The 15,000-nt window shown below is 45.7% G+C and overlaps 1 protein-coding gene across 1 annotated transcript in view; it reads left to right on the forward strand.

Moving 5' to 3' along the window:
• fndc3a (fibronectin type III domain containing 3A) overlaps positions 1-15,000 on the forward strand; it is a 101,638-nt gene that overhangs the window by 45,938 nt on the left and 40,700 nt on the right. Inside the window, exons 4-6 of the mRNA XM_080542932.1 lie at positions 13,215-13,291; positions 13,500-13,746; positions 14,170-14,520. Coding sequence (XP_080399058.1) covers positions 13,215-13,291; positions 13,500-13,746; positions 14,170-14,520 — 675 coding nt within the window. The remainder of the gene's footprint in view (positions 1-13,214; positions 13,292-13,499; positions 13,747-14,169; positions 14,521-15,000) is intronic.

The following is a 15,000-nucleotide window of genomic DNA, read 5'->3' on the forward strand; positions in this document are numbered from 1 at the left end:
GAAATCTAGGCTATGAAGGCTAGGTTATGAAAGATAGGCTATGAAGACTAGGCTATGAAAGCTAGGCTATGAAGGCTAGGCTATTAAGGCTAGGCTATGAAAGCTAGGCTATGAAGGCTAGGTTATGAAGGCTAGGCTATGAAGACTAGGCTATGAAAGCTAGGCTATGAAGGCTAGGCTATGAAGACTAGGTTATGAAAGATAGGCTATGAAGACTAGGCTATGAAGACTAGGCTATGAAGACTAGGCTATGAAGACTAGGCTATGAAGGCTAGGCTAGGAAGACTAGGCTATGAAGGCTAGGCTATGAAGGCTAGGCTATGAAGGCTAGGCTATTAAGGCTAGGCTATTAAGGCTAGGCTATGAAGGCTAGGCTATGAAGGCTAGGCTATGAAGACTAGGCTATGAAGACTAGGCTATGAAGACTAGGCTATGAAGGCTAGGCTATGAAGGCTAGGCTATGAAGGCTAGGCTATGAAAGCTAGGCTATGAAGACTAGGCTATGAAGGCTAGGCTATGAAGACTAGGCTATGAAGACTAGGCTATGAAGACTAGGCTAGGAAGACTAAGCTAGGAAGACTAGGCTAGGAAGACTAGGCTATGAAGACTAGGCTAGGAAGACTAGGCTAGGAAGACTAGGCTAGGAAGACTAGGCTAGGAAGACTAGGCTAGGAAGACTAGGCTATGAAGACTAGGCTAGGAAGACTAGGCTAGGAAGACTAGGCTATGAAGACTAGGCTATGAAAGCTAGGCTAGGAAGGCTAGGCTATGAAGACTAGGCTATGAAAGCTAGGCTATGTAGGCTAGGCTAGGAAGACTAGGCTAGGAAGACTAGGCTATGAAGGCTAGGCTATGAAGACTAGGCTATGAAAGCTAGGCTATGAAAGCTAGGCTATGAAGGCTAGGCCATATATGAAAGCTAGGCTATGAAGACTAGGCTAGGAAGCCTAAGCTAGGAAGACTAGGCTAGGAAGACTAGGCTAGGAAGACTAGGCTAGGAAGACTAGGCTATGAAGGCTAGGCTATGAAGGCTAGGCTATGAAAGCTAGGCTATGAAAGCTAGGCTATGAAGACTAGGCTATGAAGGCTAGGCTATGAAGGCTAGGCTATGAAAGCTAGGCTATGAAGACTAGGCTATGAAGACTAGGCTATGAAGGCTAGGCTATGCAGGCTAGGCTATGAAGACTCCACTTTTCAAGACACAGCCAGTATGAGTAATCTATTACCTAGAAACATCCTCACTCGCATATCACACATACTGAACATTCCATGCTTCAACACATATTTAGCCTACACCCGCTGAGACACACACACACACACACACACACACACACGCACTGTTCATTCACAGCATCTGCAGTGAGCATCTTTCAGAATGAACAAGCTAGTGACTCATCCTCTCACTGCTGTGCTGCTGTCAGAACAGAGGGAGGGAGTGGCAGCCAGTTAGCAACCAGCCAGCCAGTTAGCAGCCAGCCAGCCAGTTAGCAACCAGCCAGTTAGCAACCAGCCAGTTAGCAACCAGCCAGCCAGTTAGCAACCAGCCAGTTAGCAACCAGCCAGTCAGTTAGCAACCAGCCAGTTAGCAGCCAGCCAGTTAGCAGCCAGCCAGCCAGCCAGTTAGCAACCAGCCAGTCAGTTAGCAACCAGCCAGTTAGCAGCCAGCCAGTTAGCAGCCAGCCAGCCAGCCAGCCAGTTAGCAGCCAGCCAGCCAGCCAGCCAGCCAGCCAGCCAGTTAGCAACCAGCCAGACAGTTAGCAGCCAGCCAGCCAGCCAGCCAGTTAGCAGCCAGCCAGCCAGCCAGCCAGTTAGCAGCCAGCCAGCCAGCCAGCCAGCCAGTTAGCAGCCAGCCAGCCAGCCAGCCAGCCAGCCAGTTAGCAACCAGCCAGCCAGTTAGCAACCAGCCAGCCAGCCACAAGAAGACAGACCCAACCAGTCACTCACTGACTCTCAAGGGATGAGGTCGGGGTTTTCAGTTCTTAATTAGTACTTCCTCTGTTTAACCAGGAGGTCTGATTCTATTAATCGGCCTCCTCCCTCTTCCTGGGCGGGTAATTATGACCCTCCGTCAGTCTGTTGGCCCGGCACATCTACATCCTGCTCTGTGGGTCTGGGAGACTCCCTCCTCACTCCTCTGCTGCCTCGCAGGTTCATCTGCTCCTGATGGCAGACGAGCCTCATTTGAGGCAATATTTCTGCCCCAGATCTGTGTGTCTCTCTCTCCCTGTGTCTCTCTCTCTCTCTCCCTCTCTCTCTCTCTCTCTCTCTCTCTCTCTCTCTCTCTCTCTCTCTCTCTCTCTCTCTCTCTCTCTCACACTGTTTCTCTCTCTCTCCCTGTCTCTCTCTCTCTCTCTCTCTCTCCCTCCCTGTGTCTCTCTCCCTCTCTCTCTGTCTCTCTCCCTGTTTCTCTCTCTCCCTGTCTCTCTCTCTCCCTGTCTCTCTCTCTCTCTCTCCCTCTCTCTCTCCCTGTCTCTCTCTTCCTGTCTCTCTCTCTCCCTATTTCTCTCTCTCCCTATCTCTCTCTCTCTCCCTGTCTCTCTCCCTCCCTCCCTGTGTCTCTCTCTCTCCCTCCCTCCATGTGTCTCTCTCTCCCTCCTTCTCCATTTATAATTGAACCCCCTTATCTGTCATCCAGTCCCTGTCTCAGAGAGAGAGCAGACATTAGCAGACGTAGCCAGTCCTCTCTGCACCATCTCATTTTAGTATTATGTGTCTAATGGAGCTCTAACTGAGAGACTGTTGTTGTAACACCAAGGCCCGGTTAGTTTCCTCCTGGCTGGGTAAGGTCTCTATCTATCTAAGGCAGCAGGCTATTCCCTCGCCTGTGCTTAAGTTGTAATGGTTTTCTCCTCTGCTATAGTTATAATGTGCCATTTACACCCTCCTCCTCCGCCCTTACATGAATGGTCTTGAGTTTATGGTCTGGTTGGTCTTTAACACTAGGAGCGCCGCGGATCGCGACCTTATTCCATCGCGATGAGGTGTGCTTCAGCACTATGATAGTTTAACATAGAGAAGAGTGTACTGACACACAAAGATCGCTGGAGGGCGATGTCACGCAAGAAGCGTGAACACGCAACACACCGCGGGGGAAACCCGATCTCTTTGTTCATTGATCGGAGAGCCATCAACCCTTTCACACATAGTTCCAAGTAATTTTCTTGGAATCCCAAGCTGTGTTGACCAGGTATCTGTAATGTTCACATTTATATATAACAGTAATAAATATAGCAATAAAAGACAGCGCTGTAAATAGTGTTATTCTTGCACAATTGCACCCACAACGTGCTATTGCCGTCCGGAGTTGATCAGCTCCTGATTGAACCAAGGTTCTTCGCTACAGAAACATTTTCACACAATGACAAACATGTGATGCGTTTTATATTATATTCTTTGAACAACAGAACGGGACAGGCGCCAGAAACTGCCATCATATACCATACATATATCTGCCATATATCGTACCTCCGTTTTATATTGAGAAATATGATGATAAATACATATAGGGCAGAGCTATGATATGTGGTGTGTGGCTAGATATTTTCATGTAGCACTGTGACTGTGCCTATCTGTGGATTATTATTTATTAATAGTGGTCTCCTGAGAGGAGCGAGTCTTGATTTGTTTTATGCAACAAGGAGGTGTTACAGAAACACACCGTTGGGACGTGGTGGAGCGGGGGAAACCCGATCTCTTTGTTCATTGATCGGAGAGCCATCAACCCTTTCACACATAGTTCCAAGTAATTTTCTTGGAATCCCAAGCTGTGTTGACCAGGTATCTGTAATGTTCACATTTATATATAACAGTAATAAATATAGCAATAAAAGACAGCGCTGTAAATAGTGTTATTCTTGCACAATTGCACAACGTGCTATTGCCGTCCGGAGTTGATCAGCTCCAGATTGAACCAAGGTTCTTCGCTACAGAAACATTTTCACACAATGACAAACATGTGATGCGTTTTATATTATATTCTTTGAACAACAGAACGGGACAGGCGCCAGAAACTGCCATCATATACCATACATATATCTGCCATATATCGTACCTCCGTTTTATATTGAGAAATATGATGATAAATACATATAGGGCGGAGCTATGATATGTGGTGTGTGGCTAGATATTTTCATGTAGCACTGTGACTGTGCCTATCTGTGGATTATTATTTATAAATAGTGGTCTCCTGAGAGGAGCGAGTCTTGATTTGTTTTATGCAACAAGGAGGTGTTACAGAAACACACCGTTGGGACGTGGTGGAGCGGGGGAAACCCGATCTCTTTGTTCATTGATCGGAGAGCCATCAACCCTTTCACACATAGTTCCAAGTAATTTTCTTGGAATCCCAAGCTGTGTTGACCAGGTATCTGTAATGTTCACATTTATATATAACAGTAATAAATATAGCAATAAAAGACAGCGCTGTAAATAGTGTTATTCTTGCACAATTGCACCCACAACGTGCTATTGCCGTCCGGAGTTGATCAGCTCCAGATTGAACCAAGGTTCTTCGCTACAGAAACATTTTCACACAATGACAAACATGTGATGCGTTTTATATTATATTCTTTGAACAACAGAACGGGACAGGCGCCAGAAACTGCCATCATATACCATACATATATCGTACCTCCGTCCGTTTTATATTGAGAAATATGATGATAAATACATATAGGGCGGAGCTATGATATGTGGTGTGTGGCTAGATATTTTCATGTAGCACTGTGACTGTGCCTATCTGTGGATTATTATTTATAAATAGTGGTCTCCTGAGAGGAGCGAGTCTTGATTTGTTTTATGCAACAAGGAGGTGTTACAGAAACACACCGTTGGAACGTGGTGGAGCGGGGGAAACCCGATCTCTTTGTTCATTGATCGGAGAGCCATCAACCCTTTCACACATAGTTCCAAGTAATTTTCACCGTAGGTTTTTGTGAACGGGACGATCAGAAAGAGATTAGTTTACCACGAAACAAGGAATGCAAAATCAAAAAAACAACGCATTACATTGGCCGTCCTATGAAAATTGACAGCGCTGTACATAGTGTCATTCAATGCACAAGCACGTAATTTCAAACGATTTTGGTCGACAGCGAAATACATTATCAATATCTTATTATCAATTGTCAATATACTCTCTCCCTTCTTCTCCTTACTTTCCTGTCTGTCTTCACTATATCTGGGACTGCCCCACTCAGAAATATCCGTTCGTTATATCGTTGATGATTACAGGCATAATCATCGCCGACATCATTTTATTTAATGTACACATTTCACGGCAAGAGACAGTTTATTCTCCCAACAATTGTTTGTTCACTGCACAACATGTACACAGTGAGGATTCAAACAAACAAAATAATTAATACACTCTGCAATTGGCTACTACTACAACGTGGTCTACAGTGATATACAAAAAATACATTATATACAATATTATAAATATCCGTTTGTTATATAATATTCGTTGATGAACTACTTTGCTGTGGTACCTATGTAATACCACACAGCTTGATAGGTACATACTGTGCAGTGTATCATTCATAACTGTACATAGGCTACACATATCATAATATCTTATCACTATTGCATAAAGGAATGCAAAATCAAAAAAACAACGCATTACATTGGCCGTCCTATGAAAATTGACAGCGCTGTACATAGTGTCATTCAATGCACAAGCACGTAATTTCAAACGATTTTGGTCGACAGCGAAATACATTATCAATATCTTATTATCAATTGTCAATATACTCTCTCCCTTCTTCTCCTTACTTTCCTGTCTGTCTTCACTATATCTGGGACTTCCCCACTCAGAAATATCCGTTCGTTATATCGTTGATGATTACAGGCATAATCATCGCTGACATCATTTTATTTGATGTACACATTTCACGGCAAGAGACAGTTTATTCTCCCAACAATTGTTTGTTCACTGCACAACATGAACACAGTGAGGATTCAAACAAACAAAATAATGAATACACTCTGCAATTGGCTACTACTACAACGTGGTCTACAGTGATATACAAAAAATACATTATATACAATATTATAAATATCAGTTTGTTATATAATATTCGTTGATGAACTACTTTGCTGTGGTACCTATGTAATACACACAGCTTGATAGGTACATACTGTGCATACTGTGCAGTGTATCATTCATAACTGTACATAGGCTACACATATCATAATATCTTATCACTATTGCATGGAACTTGGGTGAAAAAAAACCTCAGCTCCAACAAATCTGATGGGATTGGGAGACATACTGTACAGTTTATCATTTTCATAACTGTCTGTACATATACATATCTTATGTATCCCTATTGCTATATATAGCCTATATATAAACACATTATGTTACATACTTATCAGTCTTATACTGTATCTAATTCAGCACTGAAGCCTGAAGGTTGAGCACAGTGTGTGTCCCCTTGCTACCTCTGCTGATATAAAAGAGAATTGCAGCCTTGGAGAAAAAGATGGCAGCCGAATCCCAAGGCAAATACACAGACACACACAGAAATACTGCAAAATCGCTTTATACTAACTCGATTTTGAAAATGTAAAGATGCTGGGTGGTAGAACGCACATATCTAGGAAAAGTCATGAAAGAAGGGTCCTGAAATTTGATCGAGTGCAAAGGTAGATTTTTTTTTGTACTCACTGGTGCTGTTTAACACCTCACGGCTGCTCTAGTGTTAAGGGCTTAGAGTAGACGTGGTGGTGGTGGGAGTCATACTGGAGTGTGTTCTGGTGTGTCGCCTGGTCAGATCAGCAGAGGTATAGTTAGAGCCTTCTCTCTTAGGAGGTGAGGAGGGTGGGGGGGGATGTTGACTGGAGATGATGGTGTTCCTGGGCGGGAGGGGGGGGGGCTGTGTGATGATGTTGGAAGGACACGTCAGCACTGCCGAGGCCTCACCTCCCTGCCTCTCTCCCTCCCTCTCTCTCTCTCTCCTTCCCTCCAGTTGGCTCAGGGGGAGGGAGGGAGGGGGGATCTGGCCTTTTGTGTCTGATCCCTGTCAGCACTTGTGCGTCAGACTGATGTAAAAGAGGAGTGGGTGTTCACTCCACCCCTCACCCATCTCTCTCTCTCTCTCTCTCTCTCTCTCTCTCTCTTTCTCTCTCTGTCTCTCTCTCTATGTCTCTCTCTGTCTCTCTCTCTCTCTCTCTCTCTCTCTCTGTCTCTCTCTCTATGTCTCTCTCTGTCTCTCTCTCTGTCTCTCTCTCTCTGTCTGTCTCTCTCTCTCTGTCTGTCTCTCTTTCTCTCTCTCTCTCTCTCTCTCTCTCTTTCTCTCTCTCTTTCTCTCTCTGTCTCTCTCTCTCTCTGTCTGTCTCTCTCCCCCTCTCTCTCTCTCTCCCTCCTCCCCCACACCCCTCTCTTCTCTCCCGATCTCCCTCCCCCCCACACACACTCTCTCTCTGACAACTATCACGGTGTAACACACACAGCCATTTCCACCGCAAACTGTAGAGAGTTATGGATCAGTGTGATTTATCAGGGCTGTCGCCGAGCCGTGGCAGAGCCAAGCAGGTGTGCAGAGCGATCTCCCTGCCTCTCCCTGTCTCCTCCTCTGGTTATCTCAAAGCAAATGGGGAGTCAATGGGAGAAAAAAAAGCGGTGGAGCCTTTTGAACTCCCACACAAGATGATATTGTAATCTGGAATCAATGGGTGAGGGTGCAGCTCTGTGGAGCTCTGCAGTGTGCAGTCAGGTAGAGCTCTCTCTCCCACGCTCCCCTGTGTGTCAGATGAGCCTTACACAACCTTTCTTCTGAGGTTTGAAGATGACTCATCATTGCCTGTCAATTATACCGGTGCTCCTTTAAATGAGGGGCCTTCAAAGGTCTAATATTTTCTCGCTCTGTCAAAGGAAGTCACCCCCAGGCCTTAATGATATAACGAGATAATTTATGCGTCGTTTTGCGTCATAATTATTTTGTCAGAAGAAGGTATGTTTGCTTAAACGTGCCGTTTACATTTTGATCTGCCTAGATGGCAGATCATCACAAACGGCCTTTGAACGAATCTCTCTGTGCAGAGGCTTCTGGGTAAAAAGTAGGGATGCACCGAAATGAAAATTCTTGGCCGAGGCCGAAGCCGAATTTAAGGAAACACTTGGCCGAATACCGAATACCGAATGTGTATCGGCAGTTTTTAATTTTATCATTGCATAAACTAAATACATTATGCTTTTTATTCATGCTTCTCAAAGAAAGAAATTGAGATTGAAAAAAAATAACTTTTATATATAACTTATTATAACTAATTATCGTGGGATTTAATCTCTACTGCTTTCCAGGGTTCAAGTTAATGATATTCATGATTTGTCTCTACATAGGCTTCAGAAAGTATTTAGACCCCTTCACTTTTTTCACTTTTTTGAATAGATTTGCCATCAATCCACACACCCCAGTGAGCAATTTTACGTTGATTAGACGTCTAAACAACGTCTAAATGGCCTGTAGACGTCTAGGCGAAATCGAGGCTAAATATACGCCAAATTGGAAATTGAAACAACGTCTATGTTTAGACGTTGAAATGCTGTTGAAACATAGACGTTGTTTCCCTGTCTATGTTTCAACAACATTTCAACGTCTAAACATAGACGTTGTTTCAATTTCCAATTTGGCGTATATTTAGACCTTGAAATGCCATTGAAATATTATGTTCCTGGAGGTACTGCAATACCAGGTCGATGCTTGGTGTGGACGGAGCAAGCCCCTATTCCATCTCCCTGCTCCAAAAATCAATTTAATATAACGTCCCCGGGTAGGGGACGTATCAGATATTAAACTGATAAGAACAGATACACTTGATCTTAGCCAAAAGGCCGAGAAGCGATACCCGCGATGGTTTCGAGGGAGGCTAGTCATTCTCTGGCACGTCAATGTAGGTCACGGTTTAACCACAACAATAGTTTCTATAGGCATTCCACTATATAATAATAATGGTATTAGTGGAATAGTGTTTTAACAATAATAATGTAGTGCCAATGTACAAAACATCCCAAAAATACTACTTTTCACTGTTCCAACCGGGAAATTCAATACGTCCCATGGTCACGTGGTAACCCGTCTCCAATCGTAGTGAAAGAAAGCATTTGTTAACCAAAATTACATTAACCGCAAACTGGAAATAATAACCAACCGGTTACATGTAGCAAAACGTAATGCGATTATTATGTGACGTTTTTTGTATTTAAGAAAGCACATTTTAACGATATTTCCTTTTAACGATCAGTTTCTATGGACCTCTTTGAGTTAAAAGAAAAGGACAAAGAAGAATATGCCTGTAAGCAATGCGTTTGTATTTTTAAAATATAACTGGTCTTTCCTCTCATTCTGTGCTACTTGTTCCTGTTTAAAGTTGTTCATGTGCTTTGATCTTTGTTTGAAAAGCCACTGATGACTCTACAATGATAGACTCTCCTCTGCAGTCATCAACACCTGGTACTATGACTATTTTTCTATATAATCTCAATTCAGTTCATGTAGTGTGTTGCCGATTTGTCTTCCCAGCCTCATAGTCATAGAGTAGAGCGTAAGGACAATAGAATGGGTTTAATAACGGTTTTAATGCATTTGAGATAAGTAGAAAATATGTTTAGACACAGACCGCATTTATCTGGGTTAAAGGACAGCGACGTATAGACGCAATTTAAACCACCACTTCCGCATGAATAACTATCCTAGACTACATGGAATCTCAGACTAAATGACGGTCTGGTACATATTTTGACAATCTACAGGCGTTTAGGGTATTAATTTAAACTCAAAGTGCTGCTAGACTAAAACAGGTTTAGACACAGACAGCATTTATCTGGGTTAAAGGACAGCGACGTATAGACGCAATTTAAACCACCACTTCCGCATGAATAACTATGCTAGACTACATGGAATCTCAGACTTAATGACGGTCTGGTACATATTTTGACAATCTACAGGCGTTTAGCGTATTAATTTAAACTCAACGTGCTGCTAGACTAAAACAGGTTTAGACACAGACCGCATTTATCTGGGTTAAAGGACAGCGACGTATAGACGCAATTTAAACCACCACTTCCGCATGAATAACTATGCTAGACTACATGGAATCTCATACTACATGACGTCTGGGACGTATTCTGACAGTTTAGAGGGGTTTAATAACGGTTTTCATGCATTTAAGATAAGTAGAAAATATAGCCGTAATATAGCTGGTCTATATTGGTTTATATTGTAGACGCGAGGTTGAAAAGACGTCTATTGCTCACTGGGACAGTACCCCATAATCTAAGTAAAAACGTTTTTTAATGTTTGCAAATGTATTAAAATGTAAATACAGAAATACCTCATGTACACAAGTATTCAGACCCTTTGTCACTCTTAAAATTAGGTCAAATGCTAAATGTCTTCAACAAGTCATTCAACAAGTTGAATTGAGTCCACCTGAGTGTAAGGATAATAGTTCATGTTATTTCAGAATGAATATCTTTTGTTTTTATAGTCTCTGGTTTGCATAGAAACCACCGCATGATACAGCTGCATGTCATAAACTCGTGTAGAACAGCTGGGAGTCTGAATATGTTTTCAACAAGGCAACAACTCTGCTTCTTCCGCTACGACTGCTAAGCTAACTAGCTAGATGAGTGTAATGTTGCGTTCGTAAAGTCGCTCTGAGAGCGCTGGAGCGCACACTGGGCCCGACGTCATAGAGAAACCGAGTCATTTGATTGGACGAGAGGCATTCCACGAGTGCTGATCGGATTTCCTGAGTGAATTTACGAACGCAGCCAGTTTTGAAAGCGCGTCGCCTCGCGCCTGTTGAGAGTTATATTTAATTGTATTGCGTCATCAAAACACGGCCACTATTCGGTGGTAAACATTCGGTGTTTTCACACATTCGGCCGAATACCGAATGTGCTTTATTTTGCGATATTCGGCCGAATACATTCGGTGGCCGAATGTTCGGTGCATCCCTAGTAAAAAGGTAGGGTAGTAGGGATGCACCGAAATGAAAATTCTTGGCCGAAGCCGAATTTAAGGAAACACTTGGCCGAATACCGAATGTGTATCGGCAGTTTTTAATTTTATCATTGCATAAACTAAATACATTTAGCTTTTTATTCATGCTTCTCAAAGAAAGAAATTGAGATTGAAAAAAAATAACTTTTATTGAACATTCCAGCAGACACCAGTCTATACCAACAAAGCACAATAAATAAAATAAATCAGTCAAATTAAATGTTTTTGTTTTCCCTGAATAGCTGCTGAAAGAAAATCTTTCATCAATGTAGGCCGAAGCTTTATTCATGACTTGTGTTAACAAGAATGATGTGCCATGATAATATTATTACAAAATACTTTGGAAGATTGCAAGTTAACTAATTAGGTGAACTCTCTTTAAAGAGATGCTACAGGATTTTGATAATTCTGTATGTTGTGGCTTAAGTATTGATGTCCGTATGGTTCAATGACATAGTGTTACGGCTGGGCCTTCACACACCCTCCCCCGGCCCCCACAGCAGCTGAGGCTTGTCCCCGCTAATTAGATCTTCAGCCAAACCTGCACACCTGTCTCCACTCCCAATCAACCCTCTGTCTCCACTCCCAATCAACCCTCTGTCTACATCTACCCTGGACTTCCCTTCACTCATCGTCAGTTCTTCCCTAAGAATGACCTGGCAAGTATCATCAAAACACGCCCACTATTCGGTGGTAAACATTCGGTGTTTTCACACATTCGGCCGAATACCGAATGTGCTTTATTTTGCGATATTCGGCCGAATACATTCGGTGGCCGAATGTTCGGTGCATCCCTAGTAAAAAGGGCGTTATGATGGGGGGGGGGTTCCTGCACACTGTGGGTTTGTGGGTGGACCTACCCAGAAGTCTCCCTGGTTAGTGTAGCCTCTTTCACACAGTTCCCTGTAATTTCCATGGAATCCCAAGCTGTGTCGACCGGGCATTTTCGCCGTTCACACATGAGCCAAATGCCGGTAGATTCCCGTGTTGCTCCCTTTCACACATGTATGTCGGCGATTCCCTGGTTGCGCGATCTACTAGAACTGGAGTGGGACGGGCCCGCTACACACCATATATAATATCTGCCATATCATACCTCCGTTTTATATTGAAAAATATGATGATGAATACATGTGGGACGGAGGTATGATATGGCAGAGAGGAAGTGCCCAGCGTGATGGAGAGTGATGGCTGCACAGTAAACATCCTGACTGCCCCTGGGTGTTCAACTGTTTGTGTTTGTGTGTTTGTGTGTTTGTGTGTGTGTGTGTGTGTGTGTGTGTGTGTGTGTGTGTGTGTGGCTGTAGCTGTAGGAAGCAGACATCATGCTGTGTGGTTGTTTGCAGAGGTGTATTTCCTCCAGGTCAGTTCTGGTGGTCTACAGCCTCCACAGGACAACTTTGTTGTTCCTCAGCACTTGTCTAAAGTGGTCGCTCCTGTTTGCCAAAATTATTAATGTGCAGTTTCTCTGCTATGGCACACTCTTTCCTCTGAGGTGTTTTAAATCTGCTTGTTTGAAGAGAAAGGCCCGTGTCTCAGGCGGTAGAGGCTGGTGGAGGTAGAGGCTGTGTCTCAGGCGGTAGAGGCTGGTGGAGGTAGAGGCTGTGTCTCAGGAGGTAGAGGCTGTGGCTCAGGAAGTAGAGGCTGTGGCTCAGGAGGTAGAGCCTGGTGGAGGTAGAGGCTGGTGGAGGTAGAGGCTGTGGCTCAGGAGGTAGAGGCTGGTGGAGGTACAGGCTGTGTCTCAGGAGGTAGAGGCTGGTGGAGGTACAGGCTGTGTCTCAGGGGGTAGAGGCTGGTGAAGGTAGAGGCTGTGTCTCAGGAGGTAGAGGCTAGTGGAGGTAGAGGCTGTGGCTCAGGAGGTTAGAGGCTGTGGCTCAGGAGGTAGAGGCTGGTGGAGGTAGAGGCTGTGTCTCAGGAGGTAGAGGCTGGTGGAGGTAGAGGCTGTGTCTCAGGGGGTAGAGGCTGGTGAAGGTAGAGGCTGTGTCTCAGGAGGTAGAGGCTGGTGGAGGTAGAGGCTGTGACTCAGGAGGTAGAGGCTGTGTCTCAGGAGGTAGAGGCTGGTGGAGGTAGAGGCTGTGTCTCAGGAGTTAGAGGCTGGTGGAGGTAGAGGCTTTGTCTCAGGAGGTTGAGGCTGTGTATTGTAAAGCGCTTTGGAATGGCGCTATATAAGTCAGTCTGTTTACCAATGACTTCTTCTGTTGCCAGGTCCTGCTCAGGTTCCCATGATGTCCCCAAATGGTTCAGTGCCTCCAATCTATGTGCCTCCTGGATACGTGTCACAGGTATGAACCCTGACCCCTAACCCTAACCCTTAACCCCTACCTCTAACCCTAACCCTGGGGCATCTGGGTATTCAAGATTCTTTAATTGCCACATAACCACATAGTAGTTCATCTTGTCATGAGCATTGTTGCCTTCAAACCCCTCTTCCATATTGTCTTTCTAACCGTGTTCTGACCTGATCTCTCTCCCCTCCTCTCCCTGTCTCAGATCATAGAGGAGAATGGAGTCCGGCGTGTCCTGGTGTTACCCCAGCAGCCAGAGTTCCACCCGGGAGGCCACTCCCCCCTCCACCACGCCCTGCCCCCCGGCCACGCCCACCTGCCTGCCTTCATCCCCCACCCCGCCATGCTGCCCCCCCCGCCCCACCTCTACACCGGCATGGCGGGCGGCGTGGGAGACATGAGCTCCCAATACATCTCCCAGTACCACCCCGCTAACATCTACTCAGACCAGGGTGAGTCTGTCTACCTCTCTCTCTCTCTCTCTCTCTCTCTCTCTCTCTCTCTCTCTCTCTCCCTCTCCCTCCCTCTCTCCCTCTCTCTCTCTCTCTCCTACCACCAAGCTAACATCTACTCAGAGCAGGGTGAGTCTGTCTCTCCCTCCCTCTCTCTCTCTCCTCCCCTCTCCCTCTCTCCCTCCCTCCCTCTCCCCCTCTCCCTCCCTCCCCCCCTCTCCCTCTCTCCCTCTCCCTCCCTCCCCCTCTCTCCCTCCCTCTCTCCCTCTCCCTCCCTCTCTCTCTCTCCCCCCCTCTCTCCCTCTCCCTCCCTCTCTCTCCCTCCCTCCCTCCCTCTCTCCCCCTCCCTCCCTCCCTCTCTCCCTCTCCCTCCCTCCCTCCCTCTCTCCTATGTTAAGTGTTCTGTGTGTTTTCTTCTCTCAGTCTCAGCAGATTCTCACTCCCAACACGGCCGCCTGCCGTTCGTCCACCGGGACGAGAGGGCGAGTAAGACCTACGAACGCCTGCAGAAGAAGCTGAAGGAGCGGCAGGGGGGCGGGGGGGGTGCAGGAGGAGGAGGAGGAGGTGCTGGAGGAGGAGGAGGAGGAGGTGGGGGTGGGCAGATAAAGGACAGCCCCCCTCCCTCGCCTCAGAAGAGCCGCAGCACCCCTCCCTCTGTGCTGGACGTGCACAACGGCGTGGGGGGGAAGGGGGGGGCGGAGGCGGAGCAGGGGGGGGCGGGGGGGCAGACCAGCGCCAGCGTGACGGGCCGGGCGAAGGAGGCGGAGTCAGGAGGTAGGGGGGCAGAGGGGGGGTTGAGGGTTGACGATGTGTCCTGTGGTAAATAGACCTAAGCCATGCCCCAAAATAGAAATTGTCCAATCGTATCACAGTAAAAGTCACTACAGGCAAAAAACTCGGACAAACAACTCGCTAATATCTGATGGTGAAAAGCCATCTGTTCCCACACCTGGGGCCCGTTCCACTAGGCGCGATTAACTCTGATCCAGGAGATTAACTCTGATCCAGGTTTAAATAAGCTTGCGGTCGGTTCCATCAATGTGGCTCAAATAATTCGCTGCTTGGTTGCTATGCAACCAATCCTTCTGAGTAATTCTGGTCCCGAGTAGACTTACAGGCTGGTTTCGGTAATGCCTGCGTCAAAAAAGGCTCACAGGCGGAAACTACATCCCGAACGACAGTTCCTCAAGTGTCTTTTAGGAAATATTAGTTCCCACTTCACACGAGATAGATAGATAGTTTGACTGTGTGATA

Source organism: Nansenia antarctica (genome assembly GCF_963989245.1).
Source record: "Nansenia antarctica genome assembly, chromosome: 1".
Lineage (NCBI taxonomy): Eukaryota > Metazoa > Chordata > Actinopteri > Argentiniformes > Microstomatidae > Nansenia > Nansenia antarctica.